Here is a 21,420-nt window from a genome sequence, read left to right on the forward strand (position 1 = left end):
CAAACTTTCTCATTAGAAGGCCAAAAATATATTGTGATGTAGCTAATCAGATACAAAGACAACATAATATCTTACAAATATTTTATTTATCATATTGGAGAATATAAAGTGATAAAAATACACCCTCCAGGCTATTTCAGTGTTTGCTGTTGACAACAATTATTTTTACCAATAATGTCTGGGAATACATAAACCTGATGTGATTCAAGAACAGTTAAAAGACTGTAAGCAACATATAAAGAGCAAAATAATAACATTCATTAGAAGCCCATGGAATAGTTTTCCCTTTGTCTTCATTATTTATAAACACTTCTCAATAACAGGTATTTTTTATACCTATTGACTGTTGGTATTGTGCATGCTGTTTGTATGTCAAACTTGTTCTTACTACATTTCATTTTGCAGTTAGCTAGTAACTGCCAATTTAAAAAAAATCCTAAAAATATTTATATAGAAAATGACAGGTATAATTTGTGTGCAATATCATCTATGTTTCACAGTATAATAAAGGTACATTAAAAATAATCTCATTAAATATATGCATTTTTTCTGTGTGAGTGGCATGTTCAAAAGCTTTGTTTGATCAGCTTGGTTTGTTCAAGAATTAGTTTTAGAGCATCACTGCATCCAAATATGAACAAGTAACACCATGAATACTGCCTGCCATTTAGCCCTTCAGTAACAAAGATATAAAATGGCACTGGGAGTTGGGAAGGCAGGGAGGGGGAAAGAAGGTGGGTGTTACACTTTATTCCTGTCAAATTTTCAAGCATGATGCTTCTGGCTTACTAATGTACACAGAATCACAGTCATATTTAGTTGTATTTTACAGCATTATGTTTAAATTCCTTTTCTGGTCTGTTAGAGTGAAGAGTGGTATTTCTATCTGTTCATGTGCACAAGTGTACACACACCCCCCACACTTGTTCAGCTACCCTGGTCACTAAGTAAAAGACAAGGTGTATGAAGCCTATACTTATTTTCATATTGATAACTTCATGCTCATCCTATTTCTTATACTGTCATTTGCTCTATTCAGAATCATTATTATTTAAGTTTTAAGTACTTGTAAATACTCTAAAAACTAACATTTCAAAACAAACTGGATATGGAACACTAATTGAAATCAATCTTATCTTAAATCTAGCATTAAACACTCAACACATTTTATCAGAACATTAAAAGTTCTCATTTATGATTACATTATGTTCTACCAGTTTTCAGAGTTGCTACCAGATATAACAGCTAAGTTTGCACAAGTTTTACTGAATGTAGAGAAAAGCTTTTGCAAAGAAGATTTAGAAATAATTGATACTAGCAATAACAGAAAAATACATTCTCTTTTTTACTAATATGCAGTGAGTTGATTCGTCAGACAAGTTCAGACAGATACAATAACATGTATTTTTCTTCTAAATCAGTAGGTTGGATAGTTGCAGAAGATTTTCACCTTGAAAGCTTAAGAAAGTTTTAAAATGTATTCAGGATTTAAAGAATGGTCATAGATAAACTAGCATACTCCTGGGGAAATGCACAATACAGCAAAAGAAAAGCAAATACATTTTATTAAGTTTTTTCTAGGTTATAAGGTTAAACACCTTATACAGTTTAAACAAACAACTTACCTTTCAGCAAACTTTATATGTGTGGCTTTGCTCAAATAAATAGGAATTTGTGATTAAGTGCTCCATAGGACCTCAGCATCACACAGATGCTCTATGAAACTTGTTCATGCATGCAATTCTAACCATGGGAAGAAACTGTTCTGCACTTGTGGAAGGATAATGAAGAAACCATAGTTCCAGGATTTCACACAGTCACAGTTCTTCCTGACCATAACCTGCAGGCCAGCTGCAATCTGCCAGGTCACTTCAGCTGACCCAGCTTGCTCTTTTCTGCTCTTTTATTGTGATTAATAGCCTTTTCTCTACCCAAGTGTCTTCTGCACAAGCATTATTTAATCTTTCTTTCCACATTATTGTATAATGATTACACTGGAATAAGTGATGACTTTACAGCTGCCTAGGTGATGATGGCTGCTTACACATCCAGTCGCATGATTGAGTGTCATATGCCTGGAACTACAGCTTCTGCCATGTAATTAGGCCTTAATCCATCCCCTGATCAGGACTACTTGTTCAAACAGGTGTTTTTGCCATGAGATAAATAATTCACAATTATGTGACAGCAAAGGGTTCAGTACATTGTTGTGGACAAACCAGTCTTGATTCAGGGAATTAATACTTAATTATGATTAACTTATTACCAATTTTACACAAACTTCTGATCACTGATTCAGGAATTAAAAAGAAAGAGGACACAAACAATCAAACAAGTTAATTAAACAGTTTTACTTCATTCTCACCAGGCTCAACTTCGAACACCTATCCTCCCCTTCTTTCTCTCAACTTCCTTGTGTCCATCTCTGTTGTATCAATGAGGTGAGAGACAACACATGAGGCTGAGGTATGTGCTCACTTTTTGCTTTCCCCCTGCAATGTACTTAGCATTACTTATCTTTCTCCTCCTTTTTGCTTCTTCAGGTTTTCATATCACTCTGTTTCTGAATGTTTCTCCTCCAGTGTGGATCAAACATGGGCTACAGCTGCTCAAAGATGTTCCCTACTGCAGAATAGGACTTTCACAGGCTGCCAACCCCTCTGAGCTGTTCTCACTCCAGCAGGTGTTACCCACAGGCCAAAGTCCCTTTGGCAGGGAGGGCCTCTTTCTAAGAGTGCCTCCAACAATCCCTCCAGCAGCATCTCTAGCAGCACATATCCAGAAGCATCTCTGCCCCAAAGCAGTCACTCTCTCATATATTTTTTGAGAACAGGCACCACATGGTCCTCTGAATAGTGGGAGTTTTGGCATGTGAGAGGTTGCTTATACCAGCTTCACAGGATGCTGTTTGTGAGAAGGACATGGTAGCTCACAGCCTCCTCCCATACAGGTCACCACCTCAGCCACCTGCTAGTTAAACTTTGAGCTTCTCACATGTATAAAGCTTATCTGCCTTACCTAAGAGAATACATGCCCCGACTGAAAATTTCAGCATCACTCCTGGAATATTTTCTATTCATGGTGTGAAACTCTTGCTCAGCCTTCTGCCACCTTTCCCTATGTATTATTTCACTCAATTTCTCAAAGGGGAGGAAGCTATAGAAAAAAAAATCCTTTCAGTTTCTCTAACCCTCGCCTAGCATCCATGTCTGGAGAATCCCTACAACAGCTGTGCAGGCAAAGGACACTTTTTAACAGTCATTGAAGAACATCCTACAACTTTCAGTAATAGCGTCAGGAAATTTGCATACATGCACTAGCAATCCATACATTTTTTGTGTAACTAGACCTTTTAGCACCTCTCAACAAAGGATGTCAGATCATCTGGTTTCATTATAATATTACTTTACGAAAGTTATTTTCTTGTGAGCAAGGTATCTCTGACATGATAGCAAATGTAAGGGCAGTTTACTAGCACTCTTAAATTAGTTCACATAGCAGAAATACTTTTTCAGACTAAAAGCCGATATTTTACTGAGATCAGCCATGACAGCCAGAAACATCCACAGCTACAGTGTATCAAATTAATCTATTGACAGCAAGACTCAATGACATTTAAAATTGACATTGTGCTCAGTTTTTCAGAAGTTTTCCTAATACTCTGTTAATGGTTACAGTGAGATAAGAAATGCCAAAGATGCACATCACTCTATGTGGTACTATTTTTTTTTAATCCTCCCTCTGTTTTAAAAAGAACAGCCTTAAGAATAGATGCAATGCAAGCTATAGATAACAATAAAGTGAGGTAGTTCCACGCTGTTTAAAATGGGGTTTAAATAGTCCCTGCAAAAATGTAGTAGTTTCATACATGTATAAAAAGTTAGGAAAATAGGTCTGTTTCTCTAAAATGTGACACAGCTGACCGCTCAGCTGAAATGCCTCCAAGATTCTTTCAGTTGGAAGAGACCTACAACAATCATCTAGTCCATCTGGCTTTCCAATTCAGGACTGAGTTAAAGTTAAAACATATAATTAAGGGCATTTTTCAAATCCCTCTTAAACACTGACAGGCTTAGGGCATCAATCATCCCTCCAGGATGTCTGTTTTAAAGCAGGACATAATGTGTCATGGTAGCACATACAAGCAGTCTTATTTCTGCTCTCTAATTACATTTAGCAGCCAATGTGTGGCTGTGCATTTTATTTTTGCCACAAATTAGATCAACCTGATTATTAAAAGCACAATCTTCTTTTATTCTTATTTCCCTTTCTCTTCCTCATCCTAGTATGCTAACTTTCTTAATTATCCTCTTTAAAATCTCAATTGACCTAATAAAATAGCTCACACATTTGTATAGCAAGTAAAAAAGACAAATATTAAAACCCCATAAATTTTTGGATGATAGGTTTACTTTTTAAGGAAGAAACTCTGTACTGCTGCAGCCTGAGTTATACAAAAATATAGGCTCTTGTTTCTTAGATGATGTCATAGCAGGAAGACGAGCATAAAAAAGCCTGAAAAAAAAATCCCAGTCTTCTTACACATGATTGTTCTTAGCATATATCAACATACCTGACCCTAATATTTTGGAAGACTGGATATTCCTTCAGTCTCATTACAGACATTCTTTACCTATTGCATTAAATACAAGGAAAAGTGATGATCTGAGAAAAGAAATGAAGGCATAGATGACATACCCAGATAAAAAGAAGTTTTTTAGAAAGTGGCATCACAAAAGCCATTAAATCTGAATCAGAAGCTAAAGCCCCTATCTGATGGTTGTTCAAACCAGAATGTGAAATAAGCAAGCAATAACTTTTTTCCCTCTCGAGCCTTCCTTTTAGCTTTTGCCTATAGTGTTGTCAACCTAGACTTCTCAAGCTGTATCACAGAGGCATTCCATTTTCTATAGTAATTATCCTCCGTTTTTCAGTAAATGTTTCATACTGCTGTGAAACTAAATTGAAATCAGCCCAGTGGAAAAGTGAACAGGGAAGAAGGTCAACCTGGAATAGAGGGCAATAAATAAAATGATTGACTTTGCAGACCAGATTACTATGTTCAATGTGAGAATGGATGTCATTTCTGAAGTATTTAAAAGGCTAGCAAGCAGGTAGTCTTTGGAAGTATGATCACATGCTTTGAAAGAAGAGAAAAAAAATCTCAAAAAGATAGAGCTTATTAAATACCACTAACTCATTAACTAATATATGTATACATACATAACTGTGTTTAGTAAAACTCTCAAGATATATTTTTAAATATATTAAAATCCCATGGTATTTAAATAGCTTCATGATTGTCCTGAGACAAATAAAGTGACTTTGCCTAACTCATTTTGTGCTCTCATTTGTTAAAATCCATTTCTTACAGTTCCTAAAAACATAAATATCTGAAATGAAGCATAGAATTGTGCTCACCTGGAGACTTCCTGTTCAATAGCCATCTATGTGTTTATATATACAGCTAATAGAATCGTGGGGTTTTATCACTATGAATTCTTTAAAAGCAGCAAGAAATAACACTTTAGACATAGGAAAACCAAATAGAGTAAGACAGAAATATGTCATTCATATGCAAATTGATAAGAACTCAAATGCTGACAGCTCTTTTCTAATTCCAGAAGTTTATAGGCTCTGTCTTTTGACTAATTTAGGATGATAAGTTTTAATGCAAGTGTGTGTAAGATCCTTTTGATGTGTAATAATGTCAGGTAAAAATATCTTGAGATATATCCAAAGTAGAATGTGCAGTCATGGTGGTATCTTTCTATAAACACAGAAGTCAGAAGGCTAAAAATAAGTCCTAACAAGCTCCTTACAAATATGGAAATATTCTTGAGGTGAGACCGTTCTTTCCATTTATTTGCTGTGTCAAACTAGGACCGTGCTCCAATGTTTAAGGAAAAAAATTTAAAAAGTATCTAGGAATCTTAATAATATTATTTAAAACTATCCAAAACTACTTTTACACTTCAATTTAGTAAAGGTGAAATGGTAGTATACAATAAACCACAGTGTGCAATGACTGTCTCATTAAGCTTACTGAGTATGTAAGCAATACATCTAGTGAACTGCCCCGAAGTCAGCTGCTTTGGGACTGCATTTGTTGCTCATACAGGCAATGAACCTGTAAGCACTGCTCCAGGTGTCACCAGACTGCATTGAAGACTCAGGGATCAGCTAAGTGTACTAAGCTGTACAGCAGAATGCTAACAGACTTGGCCATGCTGTGTCATTCTTGCATTTCAGCTGCAGTGTGCAGACATGCACATAATGTCTCCTCAAGTTCAGCTGGGTCAAAAACAGACCAGCAAGTCTCCCACCCACCCACCCTTCAGTACTGAAACAACCTGATGGTCTCTGCTGCAGCAATTTTCTCTCCAAGCTCTCCAAGAAGACAGAATTCCTTAGCAGCCTGGACAAAAACTCTTGAAAAATCAGCTGGAAATACTGAGAAAGACTAATACAAATAAGCACGCTCCCAAACCCCTTGAGCTCACTCAGCAGTAAGGGAGCAACAGACTGCAGACTACTGAGAAAGGCTGGACATATTCAAGTCCATGAGGCCAGACAGGATAAACACAGCAACTGCTGTTTTGAAGCCAGTCTGCCATGAGGAGAAGTCCCTGATCTCTGGAAAAAGGTTAAGACTACACTCGCATTTAAAGCAATACGTTAAGACTTATGCAGAATTAAAAACAATACAATTCATGAAATTGGCACCAGTGTCTTCCACCAAAAGTAGACACGTTTACCTTGGTAAACAAAGTGAAACCCTCTGGCTGATGCCCCACTCTTAGCACTGAATCGCAGAAGAATTTGATTAGATGTAGCCAAAGGCAATGTCTCTCCTACAAATGGAAACAGAAAACAAATACACAAAACAGAAACAGTTTTAGCTCTTCAATATGTAATCAAATATGCTGTTAAAACACATAGTTTTATGTTTTCCTCTATAGTTAAAGAAAACATAAACAACATTGTACAAAATTAAATTTGCCATTGTCAGAACAAAAAGACTTCATGATTCAACAAGAGAAACCTTCTGGATTTACTGCAGCAGTTGGAACTAGACCTCCAACAAACTACTTGACTGGAGAACCCTACTGCCACTTGGGGCCAAAAGTATTAGAATCCTTTTTAGTTAACTCTTTTCTGTGACTGAGAGCTTTACTTTGCCTTGCAAAACACATTAAACAAATAAAAGCATTTGAAAAATGCCACAGGAATCTTCATGGAATGCTTACCATTTCAAAACTAAAACTGAGAGAGAGCAAACCCACGACTTGTTTTATGTAGTGGCTTCAATAAAATATATGGTCACACATGAACTATATTACATTATTAACTTTCTTATAGCATTGCAAATTTTATTTCTGATTTGAGGATTAATAAAGATATTTAATGTAATTTAACACCTTTCCTGACATATCTGTCGGGAGTCATGATAAAAGTTCAATAATAAAACACTCTAGACAAAATTGCAGTACTTCCACAATGATTCCATTACATATGACTACTATTTTTTTCTCACTGGACTGCATAAACCCATATTTTATGAAATTCTACAGAAATGAATGATGATTTAAAATATCTTATATAACTAGGTATATAATTCTTTCACTTTGGTTAATTTTATATTATTGCAACTAGTGATTCCATGTAACAGAATCCTGAATCAATGTAAATCAGATATGTCAGATATAATAAATAAGAATCAGAATTTTAAGTTCCCTTCAAGTATTTTTAAATGTCTGCTGTGAAAACAGACATTAGTTTCAACTTTTCCATGACAGCTTGATGCAGTAAAATTTGGTGCTTAGATGGGCTGTCTCTTAAAATGAAAAATTTAATTTTGTTTTGTTGCTAAACTCCTGTCAGTAATTCAACAAATCTTAGAATTTTTTGTGAACTCTTACTATGACACAAATAGCTAGGATTCACCAGAGGAAAATTAAAAACTGAGTTTTTCATATAATAATATATTTACTAGAAATCAAATAGATATGTTACATTCTTTTCATATGAAATATTTCTCCAATTATTCAAAGTAAAAACCAAGAAGCCATGAATAGCCCTGTACTGAAAAAATTTTAAACTCACATATAAACTCTCCTAAATACTACACGTGTTTGACAAGTCACATTCATAGCTGGAGAAACATACTTACATATCACTGAAGATTAACACAGTCATTACACATGCACACATTGGATATTTGGCCATGTTGAAATCCATATAAGCTTAATTATGATTTCACAAGGTCAACATTTTGCTATAGTTACCTGAATGCAACAGCTGGCCTGCTTTTAGTCTAAGCGCATGTTTGCATACAGATAATTGCATTTTGTAAATACAAGTAATTTGTGTTTAAATTAGACATTCAGAATATGTAGATGTGTATTTCAAAAAGTTTAGGGGCAGAGAAGATAATTATACCATCCAATCTGCCCTCTTATATAGAGATCAGAGAATTTCATTCAACTCTTTCTATACTCACCCAAGTGATCAGTTCTTGCCTAAACCATATGTTCCAGAATAATGTGTTGATTCAAAGATTTAGAAAGGTGTTCCATTCCCCTTCACATCCTGTTCCAATGACTTTATTTCCAAAGTAAATTCATAACATTCTCCTGATTATTTTTTTCCCATACCGAGCTGTGTAAGAAATGCATACTTCCTTTCTTTATTAATTACCTGAGTGGGATCCAGACAGTGAACTAAGTAGTCTAGCCTGAGAGTTTTCTCCATCAAATAATTCTGCCACATCATTCAAAGCTGTCTGAAAATAGGCAAATTGTCCAAACACCACTACATTAAAAAAAAGAAAAAAAAAGTAAAAAAGAAAAAGAAAAGGATAGACAGGAAAAAAATAAAAAGAGAGGAGATAAAAGAAGAACTTAGTCTTCAAAATCAAATTTAAGGATGTATTCTGCTTGTCTTGTTTATTAATGAATTCCTGCACAAATTTTTCCAACTTACTTCATTGTGTAACATGATAAAACAGCTGCATTAAACTTAAGCGATAAGAATATTTTTTTTGTTCATTATTTCCATATTATTAATTAAAACCAAATTTATTAAATCACGCTTTCACCAAAACTGTGCCCTCCAGTCAAACAAGTCTTATCACTTAGGTACCTATGAGAATAAGAAAATGGAATATCTAAACAGAAAGGTTTGTACCAAAATTACAGTGCCATCTATACCAACTATTAAGGAGCATCTATTATCACATAGGATTAGTTGCTTACCTGGCTTTAGTCTGAGGAAGATTTTTTTAAAGTTATTGATTTGTTAAATTTTAAAAGTTGCATTAGTACTTATTTTATCAGAAGGCTATAAAAGCTGATCAAATACTAAAAACACCAGTGTGTTACCAGCTTTGACATATTGCTACACTTAATTCGCACTTCAGCTGTATATAATTTAAAGTGTATTAATAAATCATTTAATTATACATCTCACTAGTAAATATCGAATAGTTCACTGAATTCAAATATCATATAGCAATAGAAACATGAAGCAAAACCAAGTAAATAAAAATATTATTTTTTCACTCTAGCCATCTATATTTTATTTACAGCTGAGTCCTTACAGGTTTCATTGCACATAGAAAGTACCAAATGCATTAAGTTGGTGTGAATTCAGCCTTTAGGTAAAGAAGTAGTAAAATGAATCTTATTGCTACTTGTCTGGACTTAGAAAAAACCTGCTTTGTAGAAAACTATACCTTACCTACAATTGCACAAGTTTTACAGATTTTGTCCAAGTATTTCGACCCATTGAAACAATCAGTTTTGTGATTTTTCACAAACACTTCTGGTTCTTTAATGTAAAACTGCTTCCCTTCCCTCCACTGTCCACTTTAAAAAAATATGATTCTATGCATCTTGCTCTTGTTAAAACATGAAAACCAAAAAGTTAAAATGTAAGAGGAATATAAGAACTTGTTTTCTGACACCTGATTTTACTTTGCAGGAAGCTTGAATGAATGATTATCCTATGATGATGAACAATGTAATCAATGAGGATATTCAGGATACATTTAGGTAGCAGACATAGACGCCTTACCTGAAGTCAATTGATTACTCTAGGGAGAAGTAAAACGTTAAAACCTTAGAATCATTTTCCATGTCAGGAATATATTTAGTTTTTATAAATAATTTGCAATACAATGTAAACTTGAGGTCATTATTACACATAAAGGACATTTGAACAGTAGAATGATGATAATGATTGATAAATCAATAGAAGAAATTCTTACCAAATTCTTTAGGGACAGTTATTGAATAATGACAAGTCTGTCCAGCAGTGTAATTATGAGGATAATTTGGTGATAAAACCACTCCCTCTGATCCAGTATACTGCCCTCCACATGGTGCTGGAAACAAACACAAAGAAACACATTATATTAATTAGAGTTGACTGTATTAGTTAAGCCTGAAAATAAAAATCTAAAGATCCCAAAATGACACTTACTGGTTTTGCTTTTGTTTGGTTTACCTGTACTGAAATATTTAATTGCTTTTTCTCAGGATATAATTTTATTATAATTTCTTTAAAATTAGAATACATGCAAGTTTTACTTGACTACAATTATTCCCATAGGACTGGAAGTATAAGTTATTTAATTGAAAGATACTGTAAAAAAAGACTTTAGGTTGGATTTTCATTTGAATATCTGTCTATATCTATCCATGTTAAAAACAGGTCAGGAAAAAATATGGTACTGCATAAAAAAATGGCACAGAAAAATACATAGATATGCTGACACTACCCTGCACAGAATGCCAAGGATTCTGCTTTGTGAAGTATGCTTGTATTGCCTTTTTTTCATAACTTCCTAGATGATTATGAAAAGAGCATATAGATTATACATATAAAAAAATCCTTGGCTTCATATGTATATTAAAAAAACAACAGAAAGGTAAGAGAAATTTTTAGAGCTACAGAAGTTAGAAGGGATATTTTAGAACAGTGGAGCTCAAACCTCCAAGACAAGTCAGGATTTATATGAGTAGTAGTTCTGTCTGTATCATGAGAAAAACAATAACAATGAATACATGGCATGTTCCTCCATGTATAGGCTGTAAGTGTGGCATACTAAGGGACTGATGGAGTGGCTGTTTTTAAGTTCAAACATGTCCTTGTGTTGGACATTGATTTGTATACACTGAAAACAAAGTATTGCTGTCACTCTTCTCTTTTGGAAAAGTCTGGCTTCCTATCAAAATCTTCATCAAAATATTAGTCTTGTATTAAATTAGTTACACGAATTTCAGTGATCTTTTTATTGTGAGAAATTATTTAATAAAAAAACTATAGTTTTCACCAGAATAACAGATTGCTGTAAGAAGTTACCTTACCCAAAAAAACAATAATGAAATTATTTTATAAATAAATAAATAGAAATAAGGTCATTAAAAATAGCATAGCCACATTAATTTGGTTTTAAGCAAGGAAAATATCATTCTGCTAAAAGGAACAAAGTAAATCAATATTACACTGCTGTGGGCATCTTACATATAACAGAGTACAATCTAACACCTTCCTGGAAAGTAGCTCAGAGGACGACCTGGGGCCCAGGTGGAAAAGGTTGTTAGAGTGGGGCTATGAAAGTACCCTGTTACCAACTCCTGGCTCTGCAGACCTAGCTCATGTGGAGCTGTGCCTAGTGAGTGAGGGCAGAGCCTGTGCTTGGCTCTTAGCCCTTGTTGAGCAGACCTGTTCTTTCTGCTCCCTGACAGGTCTTTAAAACCATGCTTGAAATATCTCCACAAGTGTGACTTCCTTATAAAAAAAGGCAGCAATTAATACACAAATCCTTCTCTTAGCTGCTTGTATGAATTATTTAAAAATTCAATGTAATGATAGAAGATGAGAAGTTTGATCTATCAGTAGGCAGAATAGGATTATGTGGCTGAGGTGAAACTCAAATATCACAAGGAATTAGTTTATGGCATGAATTTAAAATCTTTATTATTTCCTTCTCTTTTTGCTTTGAGGATATCAGAAATTATGCCACAAAGTCTGATTACCACATGAAATTCTCAAGTCATGAACATTTCACTGGAATGAAAGTGTATAACTTTTAATTTAAAACAAACTCCAAAGTTATGGAGTTGTAGAAGTATTTCCTTCTAAGTTGTGCTTTTCTATAATTAAAAATCTAAAATTTTGAAGGAGACTATTTTTCACCATAAATAAACTAATACTTTATGGATTTTATTAGCTAATATATGTAAATTGTTTTTGATTTGTTAAAATTGTTCCATATGTATGTATATACACAATACAAACACTGAAACAAGGAATAGAGGATAAATTAGTTAGCCACATTTCTGAGATGTCATTTTAATTTTCTGCCTCAGTAACTATAATTCTTATTCCAAGCTGACAATTAATGCAGTATTGAGATGGTTGTGGTATCTATTCTAAATAATACTGGGTGTCTCAAGAACCTTACATATTACATTGTAATCATTATGAACATGTGTTGATTCCAGAGTTTAAAGACATTTTTAAATACTTAATACATTACTGACTAAGCTATAGTCCAACAGTCATCATGATTCTTATTTTTTGACCTCAGATTTGTTTTTTTCTTACACAAGCTGTATGTGTAGAAAGTGTAAACAGCCTCAGGGACTGAGAAACTGAATTCACTGGGGGGACAAGGGAAATGGTAAGAAAACAGTACATACCATTACAAGATGGCAATGCTCTGTTCCATGCTGGTTTTCCATCTGCACCAATTACACATATTATAGTTGAAGGTTCAATAATCTTATATCCAGAATCACACTGGTAAGTAATGGTTGAACCAAGCTTAAAGTCTGTTCCAATCCTTGTACCATTCATGATGTTTCCAGGATCAAAACAAGCTTCCCGTGGCTTTTCTGTTAAAATGAATTACAGTAAATCTATATACACTTTCAATTAAAAAGAACATCAAAAAGAACAATTATCAATGGGTTTTTTCAATCAGTTTAAATTTTTCAACAAGTTAGTAATATATTATTCTTGTTGAATCATGGATCATGGATGTTTGCATAAGATTAAAAGAGGAAATTATACTGAGAGGATCTAACCAAGAGCATTTTCTTCCTACCTTTTTTTAGCAGAACCCTCCAGAAGCTGAATGATTCCAATAAAGTTCAGTATTTAGTATTTAGAAGAAAAATGGCCAGTTCTAGAATTCACCACTTCTATATACATATATATTCTATATATATATTGTTGACAAAAGGAAGACTATGGAAAATGTGGGTCCTCTCCAGAAAGAAATGGGAGACCTGATTACCCAGGACATGGAGAAGGCTCAGGCAGTCAATGACTAGGGCTTGTAGAAAAAGGACAAGGGGGAGTAGCTTCAAACTGAAAGAGGGTAGGTTTAGATTAGATACAGGGAAGTAATTCCTTACCATAAGGGTGGTGAGGCATTGGAACAGGTTGCCCAGAGATGTTTTGGATGTCCCCTCCCTAGAAGTGTTCAAGGTCAGTTTGGATGGGGCTTTGAGCAAACCAGTCTAGTGGAAGGTATCCCTAACATGGCAGGGGGGGTTGGAACTAGATGATCTTTAAGTCCCTTCCAACTCACTGTTCTATCATTTTATATATTTTATATAAAATATTGAATAATATACATAAGAAAAATGTTAAATTATTAAGCAGAAGCATACTGTCCATCAAGTACAATAATTTTCTGAAAGACAGTGTTCTGTTCTTGTATCTTTTATTTTTATCTCATTATAATTTCATTTAACTTCCAGTTGCATAGAGGAACTGATATCAGACTATGCCAAGAATAAAAATTAGACGCACAGTAAAAATGTGTGTGCACATTTTCAATCGCCGTCTTTATCTCTTTATCTCCTTCTGCTCAACACTTCATTTTCTTTCCTTGCAGGCCTTGCAGATTTCCTGGAACAAATTGCTTTCCCATTTTTTTGATATTTTTTTTGGACAGGGACAAACAGTCTAAGATTTCATTTACGGCAATATGACAATTACTTTGGGAAGAAAAACCTTGCAAGTGTGGAGAATAATGCATGATTCTGGATGACAGAAGAAGACTAAATATAAAAACGATTTTATAGGTCTTTTTCATTCCTCTCTCTTTTATAGATATATATTTTTTTGTATTTCTTAGATCTTTTTGTCTTTCATTTTTAACATGTACATTAATGTGGTTTGCTTCCATTGTCAAGAATAAGAAGGTGAGGCAGCACTTCTGCTGCTGAAAAACAGCTTGATAAAACTCAGCAAAGATTATAATCAAGCCACAGACAGCATCTGTGACTGGGAAAGAAACCAGCATCTTCAATGATTTTCTGACTTTAATAAACAGTCAGCCTAACCCAGTCTCTATCTAGTAAGAGGCACCCCCTCAAAAAAAAATGCAATTACTATCCAGTAGTATTTATTCAAAAATGCATTTGTAGATTCAAAACAATGTGGGAAGGAAAATGTATTAGCATGTATTGACAAGAAAGAAAAAACAGTCAGATGGCATTCTTGGGTAAGACAATTTCGCTGTTGTAAAACTTTTTTCCAAATGTTACTTTTGATGTGCATCTTCTACCTATTTTTTTTTTTTCTGGAAGATGAAAAAGTGCATAAGTGATGTGAAAGAGATTTCATGAAATAGGATTTCTGTATTCCTTCACGTATTAACAGAAAATAGTTTTTAAAACATATGTTAATGCATCAAAGTATTTGGCAGTTCAGTTATGAGTACATACAGAAGTAAACAGATTTGAGTCTCAATAATCACTAAATAACATTTTTTCCTTTTATTTAGATTACCATGAGAACAGTACCTTTATAGTCAATGGCAAATCCTGACATTCCAACAGAAGCATCACTGCGAAAAGCCAGAAACAGACTGTTACCACTGCTCTCTATTCTTTCAGGAGCCTGTGAGCCTTGAAAACTGCCAATTAGAGGACTGTTGGAATCTTCTCCTTCATAAATATGTAGAAAATCATAACTGGGTTCCATATTGAAACTGAAAATAAAGGGAAAAAATAATTAAGTCTTCAAGGTTTTTTTTAATGAGTTAAACATTACTGTGACTGTAGCTGCCAATTTTATGCCTAAACATTTTCTTCTCCAGAAATAAATGTCTTTTTAAATGTGATTCACAGTAAAAGTTCACTAACTTTCAATGGAGCTCTTTTTACCATTTATATGAACACATTCAGCTTTCTAAAAGCCATCATGAATATCCTCCCACCTATCTTAAACAACTCTATCAAGATCATGGAATCACTTTCTTCAGAAAGGCTGCCTCTTACCAGTGACCACAGGAATGAACCAGAAAAGTAGCTTGAATTAAAAGTCCAGATTTAGTGGGCTAAACTGGATTATACTAATTCCACCCATTACAAACATAAGTTTATAATTTTAGAAACAAGATGCTGTCATATGGATAGAACACTATCTTGGAACTTGCTTTTGTTCTTACCCAAATGATATCAGACATGATAAATTAATGTGAATTAATATTAATTCTCACCAAGACATCTATGTTTTGCTGTATTTGATAACACTTATATGTTTTACAAAGTAATTATGAAGATAATACAAATGGAATGTCTTTCAGAGGAATTTAACTGAGGTGAGTTCTGAGACAATGTAAAGATAAATCTCAGGCAGTTCTAGATAAACAGAGTTAGATAAAAGGATATACTAGGAACACAGAAGAAAAGATAAGAAATTTGAAGCTACATTAAAAAGGGCAAGCAAGGACTCAGTCAGATGGATAGTTTTGGGTTTTTTTCTATTTATCCTTGTAGAACAAAATAAATAAATATGTCTTTTTCCCAAGTGTGACAGTCAGCTGTTTGTCTTTCTATTACAGCAGTTAGTATTGTTAGATGCAAACTTTTCCAAATTATGTAAGACAGAAGGAATAATATCTTTAGCTAAGTAATCAGCAGGAAATATTTTCATAATGCCAAACGGAAACAGCTTCATATAATGAATAATATTTTATGCCCTATTTTCAAGAAGTAAGAGAAACCAAAAAAATATTTTAAAATATTTGCTAAGACAGAAAATTTTTAGTTGAGGGTTTTAGAAGTGTTAAAAGGAATAGAAACCTAAAGGCCAAAACCAAGCAAAATCAAATTGTACAGAGCAATGGTTTTCAATCTTTCTGTAGGAAACACACATTTGAAAAAAACATTTTACATCTCCTTATTCTCAGTCCACATTCACATCCTGTGCAGACACTGCTGCTTTCTCAAAGCCTGTTCTGTGAGAATAGCACAGGCCTCAGCTGTAGCATTCTGCCAAGTATGAGAAAGGTTAGGTGAAATGAACAGAAGATGGTATGCTAAGAAAGTAGGTTTTGCAGAATAATGTCAAAGAAACGTTATTTCCTCTGCTCTCCATCATCTGCCAAAGGTCTTGGGGGTCTGGGGAGGCTCCTGCTCTCTGGAAGGTGGCCAATGTTAATGCAATTTACAAGAAGGGTGTGAGAGAAGACCCAGGGAACTCCAGGCCCGATTAACCTCAGCTACTGAAAACTGTATGTATTATTAGACTGCAATAACTTAGAAAACTTATTGGAAGTATAGCATAAACAGAAAATTCCATTATATTGATCATACTGTACTCCTCATAACAATACTTCCAAACAAATCTGAATACTGAGTAAGTTTCTTCCATCTTATTTGAAATGGAGCATTTGAGCCAATTATTTAGGCAATCCACAAAAATATGGTGCCTACTACACCTATCATGTGATATCTTCAAGAGTGTAATTAGTGGAGAACAATTGTCATCTATATGCTATTTGATCAAATACCTGAATAACAGAATTACCATATTTTTTATTATATAATTTCAAGTACCTTATGATTCCATTCTTCAATTTTGTGTCTATCAATAGTTTTTAGAAAATAAACTGCAGTCCATAATTAAAGAAACTGGATTTTTTTTTTGGTTTGGTGTTGTTTGGCTGTTGTTGTTGTCTTGGTGTTATATTGACTTTTTTTCACACAGAAAGGGTACAAATTTTACACAGATAAATTCTCAACCTAAAAGAATCACAATTGATCAACATTCCACTGAAGTCAACAGCAATGTTTCCATTCTCTGCTTTAAAATCACACTTAAAGCACAGTATCAAAAAATGAATAAACATTGCATTTGTATCCATAGATATAGCAAGCAAGATGATTATATAGGACTGATTCAATTAGAAACAATAAACAGAGTACATGAATATGACTATATCCCTGAACTTCAACTTGTAAAAATCTATGCAACACATATAGGTTGATTATGGAACACAGAGGAAATAATTAAAATTGTGATACAACATTATCTCAAAGTCTTTTATCTCTTGACTAAGTAGAACAATTTTTTTTCTGATCTATTCACTTTAAGCAGAGTATATTAGGCTGTATTTCTAAAATCCTGTAAGAACTGACTTACAGATAGAATTTCCACTGCACTTTAAGTGCACCACATTTAAGTGTACCACATTATTAGGTACAATAGCATAAATCAAGTATTTCAACAAATTGATAAGGTCTTTCAAGGATTTTTATTTGATATGTCACAGAAAGTTTTGTTCTTCAGGAATATATTGGATAGCAAAGATACTATATAGCTATATATTTTTTCTTTTACACTTTTTGGAATCAATGATACAGCACATATTAGATATATGCTCCAGGATGCAGCCAGAGAATTTAATTAGAAGCTTTAAGAAATTATAAATATTGCCATTTTTAGATTTAAAACCCTTTAAAACAGAGACATTCATTGAGAAAAGGTACCTTTTGAATATCAAGGCAATGACAAAGTCAGGGTTTACTTTTATTCTCCAGTCACATTCTTTCCCAGGAGGATAAGGCTGTGGATAGTTAGGTGATAAAATAACTCCTGCTGGGCCTGTCAGGTTTCCCCCACAAGCAGCTGTCACAATGCAAAAAGAAATAGGAATATGGTCACATTTTAAATTCACAAGCACATACTAGCTGTTAAGTAGGAGCAAAATAATTTCTACATTCACCAATAATAATTTTTTAAGAAAACCAGAACTTTCCCACTTCCTCTTAGCAAAAAATTTTCTATTTGCCTTTTAAAAAAGTGACCTCTGTTCATATTCAAAAGCAGTACAGGAAAAATCTTTCTAAAGGAATAAAAAATATTAAGTTAATTAGGAAGTCCTGTATATTTTTGGTATTACTTAATCCTGCCTCTATCATGCAGAAAATTTCTTATATACTGGAAGTACTTTAAGAACTGGGAAAGCTCAGTAGTACGACTCAGGTTGCAGTTTCTATTGACCATAGATGTTGTAGAAATCTGTTTGATTCACTTAGTAAAGATATTACACAAATCAAAAATTAAATACATTCATTTAGTTACCATGAATTGAATGTGACTTTTAAACAGATAAGGAATCCTACTCTCATAGATGATAATCACATAGAAGTCTAACAAAAAAAGTAAAGTAGTCAATACAGGCTGCACCTACATTACCAACTCAACCAGACTCAGAGAAACACATTTTAAGTGCAAACCAGTTTGGAGCCCTGGGAGAGGGGCGCTGAGGGCACAGACACGGGGTTTCCCTGCCCCTGCTCAGCCTCGTTCCCATTGGTTGGTTTGTGTTCCCTGCGCGGGCAGAAGGACCCTTGGTCCCGTGACTGGAACAGTTCCTGGGCAGAGCTCCGGCCATGCGGCTGGAGAAATAAACATCTCTGAAACAGCTAGCAAGAATCTGTCTGTCCATATATATTTCCTTTCCACGGGACTCCTGGTTTGATATATGCGTGTTGCAGGATCCCCACTGCAACACCAGTTGGTGCTAAGGATTTGGCATCTACACAAAACATTTTAAAGAGGTTTCTTTTCACACCATTCCACTTACAAGTCAGCATACTAAAGTAAGGACTTTATGAAAATGTTAAAATTACATATAATGGCTTTACAGAACTCTTAAGGTTTCTGCTATTGTCATGTCTACACTAAAGATTATTTTAATCTGCTTTCCCCTTCAAAGTCACCTTGAGTATATGGAAGAATAACAGGAACTATGTATATACTTTTTGACCAAAGGTATTCTCTCTTTCTTTCTCTTATTTCCTTCTTTCTTTTATGTTTGTTTTGTTGGTGTTTTTTACTAGACAATAAAGAAATATGGAGTGATTATAATTGGTATTCAAAGTAAAAGTATGAATCTTCTAGACCTTTAGATACCATACATATATTATTTTAATTTTTTATTTAGATGTTTAATTTGTGAATGATCCCAATATGTTTAGTAAGCATTTTCATACTACTTTGTATGCTGCACATAAGATATCCAGAAGAAAGTAAGCAGATCATGTGCTGCTCCAATTCTGTTACATGATATGGAGTCAGAGAAACTATCCTCCATTATCTTGAATCTTGCACAGTATTTTTACTTCAGAGAAACAGAGGGACTGCAGTTATTTGAGGATATGCTATTTTGGAAAGTGCCTTTCTAAAATGCCTTCTAGAAAGAAAATTATTATGTTTGTTCCAGAGACTTTGTATCGGGGTTTTAGGATTGCTAAAGTAAGTCTTCATTTAATTATAAATCAGTAGGCAACAAAATAACCAGGATTTAAAAAAATTACTATGCCTAGCAGATAAATTTCCATATGTTGGTTACTCTTACAAAACCTACACTGATGACCTTAAAATACAATTCAGCAAGCCTGTAATTATTACTCTACTGGCAAGAACCCCAGTGAAACCTTTATACAATCTAGCACTATGGATCCACCCTCTCCTGGTGCTATGGAAATATATCTAAGTTCTTTCAACAGCATTGTAACTTGGATCCCCTTTTCTGCATCTACTTTTCCCGATAAGTATCCGTCTTCCAAGGTATTGCACAGGATGGGTATTTAATCTGTAAGATAACTCAGAAAGTTTTCAGAATAAATAATGGATCACAGTTATGTAACCAAACTATTACACAGAGGAACATTCTAATGAGACCATTTCAATATGATTTTTTTTATCCAAATCACCACTTCTGTTTAATTATTTCTATTAGACTTTGTCAATTTTAAACTTTTATGAAGTTTAAAGAATAAAGCAAGAAAATCACACCCAAAAATACTGTTAATCAAGAGAATGAGACTGACATTTTCTGTAAGTACAAAATAACTGAGTTCTGCAGAGATCATCGCCCCAGCAAGAGCACCATATGCCCAGTAACTGAACAAGAAATCTGATCTGTATTAGTCCTGAATAGAGACTAACATCTCATCTTAATACCTATGCATGTAGGAGGATCAGGTTGCCAGAAGAATCGGTTATTCAGTTGCACACATGTAATTTTAGCCTGTCCTTGCAGCTGATAGCCGGGGTCACACTGGAAGGTGGTGGTGTCTCCAGGTTCTCTGCTGTCTCCGTATCTAGTGCCATTCTGCGGTGTCCCAGGATCATTACAAGTTGATGCAATGGAAGCTGTATGGGAATGATGAAATAAAAGCTGTAAGGTGTAGATACTTACTTACCATCCATATTTAAATGCACATGTTCACATTAGCATTCCAACCAGAGACAATATTATTTGCTCTTCAGTTAATACAGGAAGGCGTTTTGTTCCTTTACTTTTACAAAAACCTGCCCACTGAGATACATCATGATTATGTTGACTGTCTGCCAGTATCTTTAGTATAAAAATGGCCTGAGAACTAGTAACTCCTTTTCTCACTTTAATATTCTGGTTATCAAAACAGATTTGATGCCGTTTGCACAATAGTGTATCATGTTGTAAATAATATTGTTTTATAGTCCTACTATACTGTAGCATGCAAATGCTGTTTACCCCCATCTGGCTAAATTAAATAGCAGTTTATGGAGCCCTGAGGTTTTCATTTCAGGGGCAAGAAACAACTTTCTTAGAGATAATTTAAACTGAACCTTAGCAAAATATCTCACTTATGATCAGTTCTCAGTAGTTGCATATGGATTTTTCTTTCTAAAAGAATAAATTAATTTAAAAAGCAATGTTAAACTAACCATCAGTATGGGATGACTTAAAGCAAGTAATCACCCAGAAAGTGGATACACAAATCTACATCTACTGTGGATTTTCGGAAGATGCCAGGTCTCTTCTGGCTTCGGGTTCTCTTCTACTGGCTTCAGGTATTCAGACATCCTGAGTTGCAACAAACTTTGCAGTCTTCCAAAGGAAAGGAGGTCCCATCTCTGCAGACTAATGTCTCTACTGAATTGCACTCTGTTTCCTACCAGTCCTTACCCAAACATCTTTTTCAAAGAACTTACTACAACTGTGAACAAAAGCCAAAATAAGAAGTCATAAATCCAGTGTCACAATTGTCATTAATGGTACTGGTGTCTACCACCAATATGCAACCTTCCTGACCATAATAATCCATTTTCTGA

The 21,420-nt window shown here is 34.3% G+C and overlaps 1 protein-coding gene across 2 annotated transcripts in view; it reads right to left on the reverse strand.

Annotated features, from left to right (window-relative positions):
- The window catches only part of CSMD1 (CUB and Sushi multiple domains 1), a 1,116,713-nt gene that overhangs the window by 157,296 nt on the left and 937,997 nt on the right, over positions 1-21,420 (reverse strand). For both annotated transcript variants that reach the window (XM_032104597.1, XM_032104596.1), the window contains exons 27-33: positions 20,284-20,475; positions 17,802-17,940; positions 14,829-15,016; positions 12,711-12,905; positions 10,271-10,387; positions 8,701-8,814; positions 6,759-6,854 (exon numbers count right to left, since the gene is read on the reverse strand). In XM_032104597.1, coding sequence (XP_031960488.1) covers positions 6,759-6,854; positions 8,701-8,814; positions 10,271-10,387; positions 12,711-12,905; positions 14,829-15,016; positions 17,802-17,940; positions 20,284-20,475 — 1,041 coding nt within the window. The remainder of the gene's footprint in view (positions 1-6,758; positions 6,855-8,700; positions 8,815-10,270; positions 10,388-12,710; positions 12,906-14,828; positions 15,017-17,801; positions 17,941-20,283; positions 20,476-21,420) is intronic.

The sequence above is a fragment of the Corvus moneduloides genome, chromosome 3 (genome assembly GCF_009650955.1).
Source record: "Corvus moneduloides isolate bCorMon1 chromosome 3, bCorMon1.pri, whole genome shotgun sequence".
NCBI classification, from domain to species: Eukaryota; Metazoa; Chordata; class Aves; order Passeriformes; family Corvidae; genus Corvus; species Corvus moneduloides.